General features: G+C 41.4%; 2 protein-coding genes across 4 annotated transcripts in view; one reads left to right on the forward strand and one right to left on the reverse strand.

Moving 5' to 3' along the window:
- uvssa (UV-stimulated scaffold protein A) overlaps positions 1–7,206 on the forward strand; it is a 42,126-nt gene extending 34,920 nt beyond the window's left edge. For all 3 annotated transcript variants that reach the window (XM_061080143.1, XM_061080144.1, XM_061080145.1), the window contains 4 exons: positions 402–585; positions 673–784; positions 6,068–6,248; positions 6,663–7,206. In XM_061080143.1, the coding sequence (XP_060936126.1) occupies positions 402–585; positions 673–784; positions 6,068–6,248; positions 6,663–6,756 (571 nt within the window). In that variant the 3' untranslated portion in view covers positions 6,757–7,206. The remainder of the gene's footprint in view (positions 1–401; positions 586–672; positions 785–6,067; positions 6,249–6,662) is intronic.
- A 3,379-nt stretch (positions 7,207–10,585) lies between these two features.
- Positions 10,586–15,681, reverse strand: nkx1.2lb (NK1 transcription factor related 2-like,b). The gene is made up of 3 exons (XM_061080146.1): positions 15,376–15,681; positions 13,341–13,554; positions 10,586–11,313 (listed from the first exon to the last, which is right to left on the reverse strand). Exons 1-3 carry the CDS (start codon positions 15,679–15,681, stop codon positions 10,586–10,588), a joined length of 1,248 nt encoding a protein of 415 aa, XP_060936129.1.
- Positions 15,682–17,202: the final 1,521 nt, after the last annotated feature.

Here is a 17,202-nt window from a genome sequence, read left to right on the forward strand (position 1 = left end):
ATCATTGACCTGTTTAATTATTATCTAAAGACATACATTTTTAGGAATGTTGAACTATTCTCAATAATTTTATCCCTGAGTTTTTTTGTGAATGTATGTGAGTTCATGTTAAAACAGAAGACATTCTATGTCTGCCGTGAAATTCCCTCAAAATATCCACTAGATTTACTCTCATAGAATATGATAATAAACCCAGCATCTGGAAACTACATTTCACACTCTCCTTCTTCACATACTGTCAGCTCCGCAGACAGTTTTAAACAGTGTGCTTATTCAGTGGATGTTGAATACAAAATATTCTATTTTTATACTCCAACAGTTAGTTTCATCATTTTTACATTTTATTGCAGATTACTGGAAGCTATGTGTTATTTGGGATCCTATGTTTTTTCTTTGTACAGAGCGGCTTCTCAGCATCAGTTCTGGGTGCCCATTGAGGTAGAGGAAGAGGTGGAGAATGAGCAGTTGCTGGCAGAGAGCAAGAGCAGATACATCTCCTTCCCTGGAAGCTTCACTCCTGTCAGCCATTACTGTAGAGCTCCACTGGGTAATGGAAAGCTGTGTCAGAGGCAGGACCGGCTCAAGGTATCAGGACAAACACACATTTACATCTGTTTCTGTTTCCTCTAATGGCAACAGTATATGTTTGAGCTATGACTGTGTTTCTTCTAGTGTCCTTTCCATGGCCGGATCATTCCTCGAGACCAGGAGGGTCGACCCTGTAGGCGAGAGGACCAAGTGAGGGAGGAGCAGGAGGAGAGGAGGAAGAGGACAGAGCAGCCTGGTGAGGAATGACACACACATACACACTCACACATACAGTAACCATTACTGAGCTCTGAAAAATGTAAAACACTGAAATATAAGTAAACTGCCTCCATACACGCTCATTTACAGTTACTCAAGGTCCAATAACTAGCTTTTTCCAGAGCTTACAACTTTGTGTACAATTAACATCTATCTACTATTTCCAGAAATCTCTGTCTGTCTGTGGAATGCATAACTCGGAAAACGTTAATTTTATCATCTTTACTCTAGGAATGTGTATAGTTAAGGGCCCATTGAAGGGCAGTGTGGAATTTGGTGCAATGTGGACTTGTGATTCATTCAATATCAATAAGATTGGAATGATAGTGGTCAGTGTGGGTGAAGCAGTGTGAAAACTGAGTAAAACATTAACCCGGTAATAAACAAATGTCAGTCTGAAAAAACATATTCAGACAGCCAGGGTTAGTGATGCCACAAACCTTAGAAACCAAATCTGTCATGAGCGGATAGTTGGGTCTTGTAGTGACATTGGTTTCGTGGCATTGGCTGTTTTGCTGCTGGTCTAAATGCTCAGATCAGTTTGTGAGTAAGTGGCTAGTTCGATGATATATTTTTCTTTTTGTGCACTAGTGATATTGTCTATCTCAGCTTAGAGTGTGTCCAGTCTGAAATGACACAGCAAACAATAAGAGTTCGTAAAGGAAGATAACAGATGAAGTCATCTGTGTGGTCTGTCATACGTGTGTGAGTCTGTGTGTGTGTGTGTGTGTGTGTGTGTGTGTGTGTGTGTGTGTGTGTGTGTGTGTGTGTGTGTGTGTGTGTGTGTGTGTGTGTGTGTGTGTGTGTGTGTGTGTGTGTGTGTGTGTGTGTGTGTGTGTGTGTGTGTGTGTGTGTGTGTGTGCACGCGCGCGTGTGCGCGAAAGTAAGAGTCTCTAGTCTGCAAGATGTCCACTAGCTGCCTGCAGTGTCTCGTTAACTGACAGTGTGTTGGTGTGGAGTGGGGGGTAGCTGAGTCCAGTGAGTTGTGAAATAGCTTCTTTTGTTACAAACAACACTATTGATCCATGAGTCAATCTCACATCTAGTCTCTCTCTCTCACCTCCACGCACGCACACACACAAGGGGGACAGTGGCCTGAGTGAGTTGATGGATGTTTGGCCTCAGCGCCCTCTACCTATTCGGTCTGACATTCACACATTGTATAAATGCTGTTTACAGTGAGGTTAACCAGTCAGGACACCAGTTACCATCTTAACAGATTAGGAGACAACATTTGTAATTTATATACATATGTATAAAATATATTTTGTAAATATATTTAAACGTTGTCAATAAACCAAATTCAAAGGAAATTGGCGATACTTAAAACCTTTGTCATAGTTAACACTGTGTCTGGCTTTATTGTATTGAAATTTGAGGTCAATTTAAAATCTCTTCTGAGCCTTCTTGGGAGACTTCAGCTGTAGCACTCAGGAAATGATTCCTGAGTGCTGGTGAGAAATGCTGGTGAGGAATCATGAGCTTGTTACTCACAGTGTACACCAAAAGTCCATCTACCTGTTCTACATATGTACTAATGCCTCTTGCTGGTCAGTCATCTTACTTCTACTGGAGTCACTATTGCCGTGATGGGTGTCATGGTGCTCCTCACTGACAAAGAATTGGTGACATCCAACCAATGAAGCTCTTTGCTGCCTGCTGTCTCTCCACGACAAGACAGAGAGCTGAAAGTACAGAGGTGCTTTGGTGGAAAAAACAAAAAAATGCACTTCTCATGGAGCTGAATTGGTGTGGTGTGAATAGAGGGTATAAAGCAGAGCCTGATTTATGGGTTGCTTATTTCCCAAATGACTCAACATTGGTATTGGCTTGCAATGTTTGTTTGAAAGATGTATAATGTGACTTTAGCACATATGCCAGTAGCTTAAAGAATCAAAAACAAACCTTGAGAACCCACACTCACTGTCATGTAGCTTAGTTGATTACTACTTAGTAGATCATTGCACATGGTCACCACATCATAAGTTAATAATTTGTAGCTGCCTAAAAGTGCATTATTGAAGTGAAAAACAGCGACAGAGGAAAAGTCCACCTGCAGCCTCGCTTTGTATATCCTTAGATTTACTTGCTTGATGTGGATCATTCTCCCTCAGTTGGGGGTGGTTTGGCTTTGAAAAGACAATGTCCAAAATCACTTGCTCTTGAAAGAAAGCTCAAAAACTTGTTTGACAATCTGCAAACCAATTAGTGCACAGAAGAAGAATATGCAAAGTCAGCTGAAAAAAACATGACTAAAAGTTGGCTAGTACAATAGAAGACTTTCACAAACACATTTTTTAAAGGATGGAAAATATCACCTACTTGTTATTTAAGTAGTCCCAGCAAATATCCTTACCATGGAGTGTCTGGTGTTAAATGTGTCTGTTTTCCTTGGTCTCTCTCCAGCTGTCCCTGGTGGATGACCTTTGACCCCATTCAATCCAATTCTCATTGTTTAAATTCACTCTTCTTCCTCTTACACATGAGTCTGAAACACACATTCACAGCCGGTACTGTTATTTATACCAGCTACATGGCACAAGTCAACACAGGATGACGTGCTACTCCATCACTACACATGTCGTACACTTACTTCCCTTCAGAGGATAGCATGTCTTAATACATCGGTTCCCTAACTGGGGTACGCTTCCCCCCAGGGGTACGTGAGGTGGTTCAGGGGGTACGCGGCGGCCTGCACAGAGCCCCTGGGGGCTGGAATCCCACCTCAGCTGGCACGTGCCGGCCCTCACTTTCACTTTCAGTGCGCGCATTAGACTCCCTGGTCCGTGTTCACCCCCCCTGTTTTTTGTTTGGAACCACTGTCTTAATACAATAGTATGAAAGTGTGTGAGTGTGTTCCTGTACTTATACCTTTGTGAGAACCATTTGCGGCAAAGACGATAAGGACATTATGGCCTTTCGACAATTTTTAAAGAGCTGTTTGAGGGTTTAGACTTTGTTTGAGGGTTAGGGTCAGAATTAGATTTAGACTAGGGTTAGGCGTTAAGGTTATGGTTATTGTAGAGGTTAGGGTAAGGGGCCATGGAATGCATTTGGTTAATGAGTGCCCTCACTAACACTACTGAGGCGGCTGTGGCTGAGGTGTAGAGTGGTTGTCCTCCAACCTGAAGGTTGGCAGTTCGATCCCCAGTCTGACCCATCTGCATGCCGAGGTGTCCTTGGGCAAGATGCTGAACCCTGAATGGCCCCCCATAGAACAACAAAGTGCTGCTAATAGATGCACTGTATGAATGTGTGTGTGAATGGCTGAATGTGAAACTGTACTGTAAAGAGCTTTGAGTGGTCATCAAGACTAGAAAAGCGCTTTATAAATACAAAACCATTTTACAATTTACTAAGGAAGGTGTGTGCGTGTGTGTCTCAGTGTGTGTGAGAGAGAGAGAGTGTCTGATGTTGTGTCTTTAATGTCTACTTGTGAAGGTTTGCATCAGTGTTCATGCAGGTGACAGACAGTTGCAGGGAATTGATGTTCCACTACGCTGTGCTTCTCTGGATTCATTCTGTGCATGCGTGTGTGTGTGTGTGTGTTTATCCAGGAAGTAGCCAGGCCATATACACACACACTCACACACACAGACCCCAGCTGTAAAGGCTAAGAGGTGATGACAGAGTGAAGAGCCCTGCTGTAACATGGATTAAATTCAGAAGACTGTCTTTCTCTCATGGACATCTCTTCTTCCTCTCTCTCTGTCTCTCTCTGTCTCTCTCTGTCTCTCTCTGTCTGTCTCTCTCTGTCTGTCTGTCTGTCACTGTCTCTCTCTCTTCTCTCTCTCTCTCTCTCTCTCTCTCTCTCTCTCTCTCTCTCTCTCTCTCTCTCTCTCTCTCTCTCTCTCTCTCTCTCTCACACACACACTATGTAAATGCAGCTGCTCTCCTTTAAGTAGTAATGATTCTCTTAAATACACCAGCTGCTTTTCAATTACTGCTTGCGTGTGTATGTGTGTGGTGTGTGGTGTGTGGTGTGTGGTGTGTGGTGTGTGGTGTGTGGTGTGTGTGTGTCATGTAATGAGGGATATTTGAAGGTCCATTCAGACCCAGGGTCATACGGGCTGATTAATAACCCCACACCCACACTGATCTGGGGTCAGTGTTTTGACAGAGCAGAGAGCCCAGCTTTAATCCCATCACAATCACAGTGTAATTACTTTGCATTACTGCAGGTTTATCTCAAATTCCAGCGCAGGACATCATTAAGTAGAAGTGTCTCTTCGTTTAGAACATCATTACTCTGCATTACAGCCCCTTTTACTTTATCACCCAGAATTATGACAATACACTTTTCATTAACACCAGAATTGGATCCAAATGGCTCTGTACAACACACTGTTTACTACCTATGGTTTGCAAAACTGGGCATTTTAAGCTCATTTACTTTATCAGCTGCAATTACTTCATTACACTTTTCAGTCAAATTACTTTTTGTGAACATTTGAGTCTGTAATTGCAGCAGATAGAGAGTAGTTTAATGAAGGATTTAACTACGCGCAGATGATGTGAACCTACACAAAGACTTAGTTCCATCACTGCTGTTAAGTTTGTTTTATTCTGTGCTTCAGTCTCAAGTGTCATTTTGTCACTCATTTACAATTATCCTCTGCTCATTCTGACTGATGTCACATAAATAGATGTTACCATTAACATGATAATGTTTCATTAGTTTACCTTATAAAAATGGCAGAATAATTGTCGTTTGTCCCAGCTGTGCTGTCACTGCTCAATGTCCATTTTTTTCTCCAAAGGAGATGTCGACTGTGTTACACTTCTATATATAGCTCTCCTCTGGTATGGGACTCATTGACATGCAGGGCTAGAAGAGCTAGGGATTGTACCTGACCTTCCAATTAGTTGATGACCCGCTCGACATCCTGAGCTACAACAGGTGACGTTAGCAAACATAACTGGAAGAAACAGATTGTTGTTGAAAGAGCTGCCCTTTAATACAAGCACACAAGTACATGAAGATCAAAGCAGGATGTGGTTTTGCATAGTGGTTTTCTCCGAAGTCTTTAAGTTTGACTCTCCTTCCAAAGAAAAAGCAGTCTGAGCAAAATATGTTTTGTTACCCTTACCTTAACCATCACAAGTACATGCCCATCTTAACTGTTATCTTTCATTTGTTTCTTTTGTTCTATGAAAATTGTAAAACATTTTGTTGAATCTTCTATTTTCAATCGCAACTTTTTATCACGGGCAATTCAAGTGTTTAAGAACCGGAATAATGTTTCTTTATCTGCTGTAGACTGGCGTGATGCAGAGCTGATGCGAGACATTGAGGCAGCAACAGGCGAAAATCTGGGTTCGGACAGAGTGGGTAAAAAAGGGAAAGGGAAGGGGAAGAAGAAGAAGTTTCCCAACCTCAGTGATCTGAAGCAGAGCGCCAACACAACCCGTTCAAGACTGGAGAAAAAAGTCTTTAACAAGTATGTACTGAAACCCCCTGTTATAGCAGTGTTATAAAAACAATCACTGTTAGTTTAGTTTGCCATCATGTTGTTGACGAGTCTATCGCTGATCACATTGTGGGTAGAGGCAAGAAACCTGTTTACAAGTCATAAATGCAAGGATCCAGTGATCAAGTGTCTTTATATTATAAATGATTATGGTTCAGATCACATGTTCAAACCAGGTGTAAATGGAGTGAAGGTTGAACTGAGTCGTGTTTGTTGTTTTGTATTGTAGTGTTATGGTGTGTAACTTTATTTTTGCTTTCAATGCACAGCCATGTCTCTGCAGCACATTTGTCCTGCTGTGGTAAGACGTATCTACTTAATATTTTTTTTTGTTTTTCACCTCCCATCTTCCTCTCCTGCCCTTGGTTCTGTCCGTCCCTCCAGGAGCAGCATGCGGAGAGTGGCTCAGGTGATGAGTAAAGCTGACGGAAGAAAACATGACAAGTTCTCCAACCAGTTCAACTATGCTCTCAACTGACCTCCAGCCAGTGTCTTAGGCCTCTGAGAAAAATGAGTGCTTCTCATTGATTCTGTTTGTACTGATCCAAAGGAAGATCTTAATTGTTGAAGTGAAAAGGCTGTATATGAATCTGGTTACCAGATAAATAATTTAATTAGTGTTTAATATTTTAAACACTATTTGAACACAACAGTGCAGTTGGAATGATTTGACTTTTTAAGGAAAGGTAATGTGATCATAAATCAAATGTATTGTTTCATTTTGATGATGTGCCGTTCCTGACATATTCTTTTAATAGTTTTATAGTTTTAATATTGTCTTTGTATCTGCCAAATCCAATTTTCATTTTGTACAACTGAAATTTCCACACTTTGTGTCTGCTGTTTTTACTCGTTAAATTTATGGTTGATTTTATATTTGATTTGTGTTTTGGGGGAATAAGCCATGAAATACACTCCCTTCCCTCAGCTTTATGTGTTTGTGTCCTTATTTTGTCCTCCACTTTGAAGAGGTTGTTTCAAGGTTAGTTGAGCACATGAATAAAAAAAAATGGATATGCAGCTACATAACTGAGAATGAATGTGATTATTTATAAATGAATTCAGTCTGTTTGAGTCCACAAAACGCTTTTAGAGTTTCCGGGGTAAATGGCATTGCGTGAAATATCCCTTTAAGCTACAAATTTTGTATCAGTTTTCCATAAAATGGATCTCTTTAATAGGCTTAAATTGAGGTCATACATACTTAGTATGATTGTTGTTTTTTGAGCAAAGATTAATGAACACACCAAAAGGATGTATCACTATATGGAGGTCGTGTCTACGAAGCACATGTGGGATGCACCCCCCTTGGCTAATCAGTCTGTAGTCCAAACGTGGGTTACATACACACTGGGCTACATTCTCATCTCTGTGGGTAAAGTTAACATATTGAGTTCACATTAAAGGAGTTTGAGTGAAACATCAGCTCTGTTTCGTCACTGGACAGAAATCCAGTGAAATCCTTTTATGACAGAATGAGGGTGGAACAAATTTCTCTACATAATCAAACTGTACAGGCTGCTGCAAGGGCAAGTGTATTCCAACTACTTTATCAAGAGAGGCGAAACCGGGTACTAAAAACCATTAGGAGTCAAGAGTTGAGTCGTAGAAGTATAGTGTGGTAAACTTTCAGATTACTGAAGTTATGGGTGAAAACATGTTTGGTCTCCAGAGGGAAATAAACTGAGCTGTGCCCATAAACCTGCAACTTCTCACAGGAAGAATGGGAGGATCCTCAGATTTCTGACTGACCACCGACCAGCCTACCTTCCTCCCTGAAGGGTGAAACTAGTTTTTAATTTTACAAACTAATTCAGTTGGTATATGCATATGTTTTGGTCGGCTGTGGATGAGAAAAAAAGTGCTGCCCATGCACTGTATGAACGTGCGCGTGAATGGATGAATGATAAAAGAAAATTTTACTAACAAGCGCTTTGAGTCATCAAGACTAGAAAAGCACTGTATAAATACACACCATTCACCAGAAGTGTTTCCACAGCAATATGTATCACATTAACTTTGCAATTGTTATAAAACACAAAATATGCAAACCAAATAAGCTACTGTAGCTGTAGAAAACATTGTGTAGAAAAATGGCTTGTGTAGTATACTTGTGAAATATTTACAGAAGAACAAACACTGAAGGAGGAAAAAAAAGGTATTATCAGGAGGAAGTTTGAGCCATTGTTTTCAGTTCTTCCATCTGTAACACGTGTTTTGTCAGTTTAGCCTCGGCCATATGATAAATGTTTGAAACAATTTCTTTCCCTAGTGAAGCAAAGACGAACATTGAATTTCATAGAGGTTAGAGGTTGGATTGATTGCAGAAATTGGCACGACCACACTTGACACATTTCACAGGCCAGTGTCTGACCTGATCAGTGCAAATCATCTGGAACACCAACAGGAACTCGGTGGTGGTGGAGACGTGGTGTTAAGTGTTGGACGACCTATAAGAACGCAAAAGAATATGGCTAGTGGCAACCTCTGCCTGGAAGCTCCTTTGTTTCAGTGGCTTTTGGACTCCCAATTGGTAGGGTAACACTGGCAGACCCACCATGCATTAACAAGGCCTCAACTTTTTGTACTCCTTTCGCTATGTGTGAAATAGGCCCAACATTGGATATCAAAATATGACTTATTTGTTTGTTTGTTTTATTTACTAAAATGCAAAAATGGTTTCATTCCAATGTTATTATTATCTTTTCACAAGTTTTCTGTTTGCATCGATTGCTTTGAATTGAACAAAAAAAATCTAAACAATTGAAACAACTGAATAATTAAGCTGCTCATGGCCATATTTTGTATTATTCTTCATGACTATTTTAAAAAGTCATATGTGAAGATATGATATTTAAATAACTTGGTTTGTATACATTTTTTCAAGAAATGTGGTCAGTTTTGAAATGTTATATCGGACATGGTTTCAATTTTTGAATGGGCTGAGACCTTTAGTGACAAAAAACAAACCTTTCAGAATTTCCTAGTTTTGTCATATGTGCCAACTATCTAGGCTGCCATTTTGTAAATGTTGTTGTTGTCATGCAAACAAAGTCACATGACATCATGCAGATAGATGTTCAGTATGTGTCTCTTAGGGACTTCATGAGTTTTAGTCAATAGTAAAGCACTCTCTTATTTCTCCCTGGAATTTCAGTTGAAAATTGTGCATGTATTGAACTTATGTGAAGCACATTGAAATGTCCCTGTTTTACTGCACAGAAAGACATGCCTGTAAATGACTCAATGTAATTGTAAATTAACAAATTAATCTGATGATATGAGATGTTGCACATGACATCTGGCATATGGCTATTTTTGACATTTTGTTGGTGTTTGGAGCCTCTGATTTTTTACTTTTTGCAGACTGCATGCGCATTAGCACTGCTACTAGCTGTGAGTGGTAGTAGTAGAGTTAGTTGAATTGAATCTGAAACAAACTGAGCTGAATCAAATCCAGCAGAACTCTAGTCTCTGCTCTATAATGTCAATTCAATTTCACTATCAGTAGTGTCATTATGTTGAGGGTCACATGGTCCGGGACATCAAGTGTCTGCTTGGACCAAGGTTAAAGTCACTGCTATTTGTGAATTCACTTATAAAGATTTCATGCTGAGTTCAATTGTTTAGTCCATCAGATCATACCATCGGCCAACCACGAGTTTACAACACAAAACCTTGGTGCTTTGAGGCTACTAACTGCTGAACCACTGCTCCACTGCTCCAATGCTCCATCCTTCACTTCATAATTAAAAGGTCACTGGACAGGTTTCAATGTTTAATTGTCATTATTTTAATATCAAAGACAATGTTGAGCTTAGGATTTAATACATCCAAGGATTTTCTGGAAACAAATTGAACAGAAACAGTCCAAATGAAAACAATCACAGCTGGAGTTACACGGTACTGACAATAGATCAAGCCATTCCTTAAGTCATAAATAAACATTCAATATTCATACAGATTTAAATTTTTTTCCAAACAAAGAACTCAGCTATTTGTCTATTACATATTTTAAAACAGCATTCAGAGTAGGGAGCTAGAACATAGGTTTATGTACAGTTTCTGGTAGAGATTCACATTCTATCAAAATAATCCATTGAAAGTAAAGCCTTCAAACGTTGGTATTAAAAACAGGAGCAGAGCTGAACATGAACAGTCTGCCTGTTGTGCTGCTGCAGTTCACTCATATCACTGAAACGTTTCAGTCTCTCTGGCTCAGAGTGTTTCTGAGGGGGGATCTGTCAGGTTTGTTTTTGTGTGTGTGTGTGTGTGTGTGTAGCTTCCAACCTCTCTGTGGCGTGTGTCTACAGATGTGTGCTGTAGAAAGCGGGCGCAGCATAGCTCTGCGTCCCCAACATGAATGGGGACAGGACGTGGCTGGCTGTGAGGAAAGGGAGCTGAACCAGGCTGCCGGTGGGAGGGTGATGGTGGCTGGCATAGCCAGCATGCATGGCCAGGTGCCCACTGACTGGTGGGGATGGGCTGAGAGGACTGAGACCCCCCAAGCCTCCTCCCCCTATTCCCCCAGCCCCTCCGGCGCCGGTGGGAGCGGACGTGTCAGCACCAGGGTTTTGTTTCTTCCACTTGGTCCGGCGGTTCTGGAACCAGATCTTGACCTGTGTCTCAGTGAGGGAGAGCGACAGGGCCAGGTTAAGCCGCTCACACACTGACAGGTAGCGGGTGGACTTGAACTTGTTCTCCAGCGCCACCAGCTGCTCGTACGTGAAGGCAGTCCGGGCTCTACGGGGCTTCCCTGACTTGGAGTCTGAGCCTGAGCGCTTCCTCTTGGGCTTGACCCCTTGGCCCCCATTGGTCTGGCCATTGCTGATCTGGCCTGCAGACCCTCCTCCTGGGCTATTGGTGTCTCTGGAGGGGTCTTGGTGGCTATGCTGGCCCTGTTCTCTCTCTCCACTACTGGGCAAGGCTGAGCTGCTCTCTTCACTGCTGTAGGGGCCATCTGGAGCCTCTGAGTCTGGCGTCCCAGATCTGTGATAGTCATCTTCATCTGGGCTTCTGTATGCAAAGCCTTCCTCTGAAAATACACACAGCAAAAGTAATGTCAGATTACAACTATTGTCATAATCACAACTCAGCTAAAGAACTGTTGATGTTAATACCCCTCAGTAACCAGAGGGTTGAGCTACCACCTGACCATTGTCAGTGCTACATTTCAGGCTCAACAAAGTAAAGTACTGAAAAAACAATTGGAAGTGACATGAAAGAGTCAATCTTTGTGAAGGAAATATTCTGTCGAGGAGTGGACTGATCTGCTGTAGAGCCTCAGGATATGGCTTTAGGGCCCATTTCCACCTCCTCTTTCTCTCAGTCTCTCTTCTGATTTTAGCAAACCAAACAGTTTTTCCTTGTACCCTAGATTCCAGAATCCTTTTCTGCCTCAGATTTGTGGTGTGTCAGTGAATTTGTAAATATTTATAGATAATCACCATGAAAGTTGTTGTATTATTTCTTATTATCTATAATGTATTATGTTGCATTATACATTATATGATGTACTTTATTCTATGATAAAGTAGTACCAAAAACTTTTTCTAATTCATCAAATGACAAATTACCACACATATTACAATTATAATTCTCTTTGAGCCGTTATAGTCCAACGTTTGGAAATTGTCCAATTAAGCCAGATCAGTCTCCATAAAGGGTCTGATCGTCTGAAGAGGCCAAAATGAGCTGTGGGACAGCTGGAGTTCTTCCTACTCCTGCTTGGCTGTCTGTCAGTTAGTTTCTGTTATTAAAAAATAATAATGCGAACTAAAAAAATAATTTTAGTGAACACTGTGGTTACGATTTAATAAAATAAAGTATTTAAATTTGCAATTATACAAACAACTGGAGCCTTACATGTTGTTCAAATGTCCAAAAATTTGAGTTATATGTGAAAATGTGAACATTTTGTCTACTTGTAATTAAAATCAGTCCTTACTTTACTATAATTTTAATAAGCCACTTTCATGAAAAAAATAAAACCTACTCTGCCCTGAAATGATAGAAAAGTGACCACAGTGAAGCAACAATTCAAGTAAAAATCTTTCCAACTCATGTTCACATGTGTCTGGAATAAAGAATTCAAAGAAAATACTTTCAACAGGTTTTAACAGGAAGATATGGAAAAAAATGATTAAAAAACAATAAATGTTAAAATATTTTTACTAGTGACTTAGTAAAGTAAAAGCTTGTGTCATTATAAATTCTAGAAATGGTTCAGTAATTATATAGGCTGACATTTTTTTTTACTTATTGTTTGAACCACAACCTCTAATTAACTCACAAGTCTAGCACTGAATCACTATACATTCTACTTCAATATGTATATAATAGGAAAACTTTGCTCTGTAGAACAATAGATGGCAATATTTTTTCAACATATACTGTTGATGACATTTTTAATTAGCACTTAGCTGTTACTTGAATAAACCCTACAGGAAATATAATTTAATTTTATAAGCATATCCACCTTCTCCACGGTCCAGTGGTTTCAATTAATTCATTAGATTAAAATACATGTTTGGTTTTACTTTCTCTCGATGTGAATCAATTTTTCTCTCTGTTAATTTTTTATTTGTGTTGCAATTCTTTAAAAAAATATCGGAGCACATTAAAGCATTGGTACATTTATCTTAATAATTAATTAATTCATGCTTTGAATTTATCTAAATGTTAAAGAAATTTACGAAATAAACGCAACAAATGAAGAATTGAGATAGCAGACAGGAAACACACAGTACAGACTGCTGTTTGAAACCAATATTCACCAATCAATAATACCGATGTCACACACACGCATGCACACGCAAACATTTCCAATTAGCCCACCTCGGGCCTTTTTTCTTTTTGAATTGAGCTTTTCTTTTTATAGTTATATCAATATTTGTTAATATAATAATAGCTGTATTTTGTATTATTATTACGCATTATTAATAATAATTATAATGTATCCATAATATATAAGGACAGGGGGGAGAGGCGAGGGAACATAGCGGAGTGAAAAGAGGCCAGAGCCCGTGTTTAAACGTTAATTCCGTGTAAAGTCACACTTACTCCTCGGGTACTCCTCGGCCCCGTAGCAGCCTTTGGGCTCCAGACCGGGCTCGCGCTCCACCACTCCTCCTCTCCGGTTCTCCGCTCCGTACGCGCTCAGCTCGCGCTCTCCCCGGTGGCTCGCGTGTTGCTGCGGTCGTCGGCTGCTCGTGAACTTGTTTGGGTCCAGGATGTCCAGCACGGAGAAAGAGGTGGTCCGGTGCCCGGTGGGGCCCTGACAAACAACACACCACAATTCGTCATTTCTTTACAAGTTGCGTGTATTCGTCCCTGTGTAAGTGCAGCTGTTCACACGGTACAAACCTGTGGAGCTCACCGTGTCTCATCATGTCTAACCGACTTACAATTACTTATAGCTTCTACCACAACTTCTACCACAACTACCATTATTATTATTATTATTATTTTAGTCACATTATTATTATTATTAATTTTGAATATGTGCCACAATTCTTTACATTACGATGTAATAATAATAATTGTTGTAAAACACAGGCTACATGTAACGCGAGGAATACAATGACAGTAAGAAGAAGAAGAAGAAGAAGAAGAAGCAGAAGCAGAAGCAGAAGAAGAAGAAGAAGAAGAAGAAGAAGAAGAAGAAGAAGAAGAAGAAGAAGAAGAAGAAGAATCTAAGTTTACGATCACGCTGTGACCTGGAGGTAGACAAACAGAAGTGTGAACTGCGCACATCACTTCCAATAAAACGGACTGTAAAGTGTATTCATAAAGCACACAGACACAGCAGCCACATAAATCAACGATATTTCTTGTATCCAATATATAGCGGTCAGTAGGCTATCAGCAGGCAAACGAATCAAGCCCACTTGTACTTTTACACGTCTGCTGTTGAAGGAAAAGCAGAGTGTAGAATAAGGATGAAAAGCCCTTATTATTTTTGATGAGCGAAACCATGTGATTTTCAAAAAGATCGTTTGCATTTATTTTTAAGCCTTGATTTATTATTTCCCTAAAATCACCAACACTCATGAAAGTTACATCAGTTTGACCCCACATGATGCTGATATGCGCATTGAATTTATTTCCTGAAGATTTATGCCAAACCAAAATGGTGCCAAGTGTATGTAGTTCAGTGGGGTTTAGGACCAGTCACTCACTAACGAAGTAAGTCTAGTGCAGGTCTACATGAATAATCTCACATTAATAATATTATTATTCTCTTTTTTAATAATCCGAGGGAGCGTGAGGGTTGGACCATTGGACCTGGTGATAAGAATAATTTCACGACAGCCAACAACAAAAAGACACACAATCTTTTGCATATAAATATACATATATATATATATATATATATATATATATATATATATATATTCTTATCAGGCCATCATAACAAAACCGGGTTGTAATCTACACCAGAGACATTTAATCTGTCTCCAATAAATTGACACGAGGGTCTCCCGACAATTTAAGTCTACTTCTTTAATTGAAGTCTATTTTTAAACGATAATACTTAAGTTTTCGTTTAGCTGATAACTTTTCTAATTAAAGGGAAGGGAAATATTGTTTCATTTACATGCTGCACTTCACAATTCTGATTTCATTCTCCTCTTTATATTATAAAATAGCGTAAGAAGAAGAAGTGAGCGTGTTTCACATATGGAAATGTGTGTGATTTTGTTGCGTTTTTTACTGTTTTAAAACTGGCTCCTCATTTTGATTACATGTCTTAGTTGGCCCTCACCGGAGGACAACATGTCACCACAGGGCCGCAGGACGTTTTACGTGACAAATTCTATCATCATCATCATCATCATCATCATCATCATCATCATCATCATCATCATCATCATCATCATCATCATCATCATCATCATCATCATCATCATCATCATCATCATCAGCAGCATCATCATCATCATCTAACCCAAAACAGTTCGCCACTTACACTCTAAACCTCATTCAACAATCATGAGTTGTCTTCTACTCTTAATTACGTGTAACTTTTGACATGTTGAACCCCCCCCCCCCCCCCACACACACACACACACACAACATTGATCCATGCATCTACCTGCGGTGGCGGGACTAACACCGGGTTTGTCGGCGCGGGATCCGAGTGGTTCTCCCCGGCCTGAACATCTCTGCCTCCGGCCACCGCGTTAGAGAAGAGCCGCTTCTCCCCGGAGGCAACTCCGTCCAGCACGTCTCCGCTGTCCGGGCCCACCACTGTCTGAATCCCGTCCCCGTCTGGCGCTCTGTCCCGGCTCATCACGGACTGGACCGCGTCCACCACGGGCCCGGCTACGGCTCTTTCCCGGCTTATCACGGCCTGGACCCCTTCTCCTCCGGGCCCCGGTACCGCTCTGTCCCGGTTCATCACTTTACTCGCCTTTTCCCATAGATCGAAAATCCGGATTAAATTACAGGTGCGGTGTTGAATGCAAAAAGATTCAGTTTAAACTGTTTTACAGGGACTGCATATTTCAAAATTGTTAAGTTCACACCACGCGGCGGTCAACATCCAGTGTGAGGGGATGTTTTCAGCCCGGTAAAGTTTTCCATCGGTGAGAGTGACGGATGCGGGAGTGAGTGGATCAGGCTACCGGACGTTGTCCCGTCAAACTTTGAACTTCTTCTCTGCGGCTCTGTCCCTTCATCCTCCAGGTCCCAGCTACAACACAGCGTCTGCCCTAGCACTGAGTCTATGAGTCTCGTTCAGCCCCGGTGTCCCGCTCTGGCACTAACACACACACACACACACACACACATAAAACAGCGCAGCGTCCCGACCTCCAGCACCGCGCGCTTAATCTGCTCACCGGAGGGTGCGCGCTCTGGAAGCCTAACGGGAGTTGAGGGCGGAACGGACGCTGATCTATCTCTAATGGTTAAAACGCACACACACACACCCACCTACTCGCTCTCTCTCTTCCTCTCTCCCTCCCTCTCTCCCTCCCTCCCTCCCTCTATTAGTTAAGTGAAGACCCCCACCCCCTCTCTCTTTTAGCTCCTCCAATTCGCAACTCCTTTTTAGGTTTTTAGCCGGCCCCTCTATTCTCTATCCTACATTCACGTATAACCGTGTGTGTGTGTGTGTGTGTGTGTGTGTGTGTGTGTGTGTGTGTGTGTGTGTGTGTGTGTGTGTGTGTGTGTGTGTGTGCGCGCGCGTGTGTGTGTGTGTGTGCGTGCGTGCATGCGTGCGTGCGTGCGTTTCTCCTTGTTTCTGCATTCCAATTGAACTCTGCGGGTTGTAATTGGCTACAAATTAATCCAGTTTCCACTAATGGTCCATTATCTCGGGGCTGCGCGCACACAACGTTGAGGTGCAGACCAGTCCATCACGAGCACGAGGACGACCAGACAGAGCAAAGGAAGCGCGCGCTCGCACCTCTAAGGATGTTAGTTTGTTTGTGCGCGTGCCTGAGCAGGTGAGAGGTGTGTGGCCTGAAGGGAGGCGGACAGCTGCAGGGACACACACGGTTAGAGTGGAACTGAGTGTAAACTATAGCTGATGCGTAAAGCTCGACCAGTGCATCCACATGAATGCAGCTCTTATCTCGGATGCAGATTCCAGGGCAGGGCCTCTCCTCAAAACTCAATTACGGCCTGAATAAAGCCGGTAATGTCTCCGCTGCAGTGAAATATTGATTCCTAATCCTTGGCAGTCATTACTATGCCAGAAAATAATAGACCACAGAATTGGATTTTGATTTAACACACGACGTGTTTATTCTAATGCTGGGGATTTAATATTCCGTTGACTGTCATTTTGAACCGCAGAGGGTAGAGAGCAGTGACGCAACCCTTTTTATATTGTTGTGGAAGAAATTACAAAAAGAAAGAGAGGCGACGGGACATCTTTCCTGTCCTCCTCCCGGGTCCTAATACGCAAGGTCAG

This window comes from Limanda limanda, chromosome 10 (assembly GCF_963576545.1).
Source record: "Limanda limanda chromosome 10, fLimLim1.1, whole genome shotgun sequence".
Taxonomy (NCBI): domain Eukaryota; kingdom Metazoa; phylum Chordata; class Actinopteri; order Pleuronectiformes; family Pleuronectidae; genus Limanda; species Limanda limanda.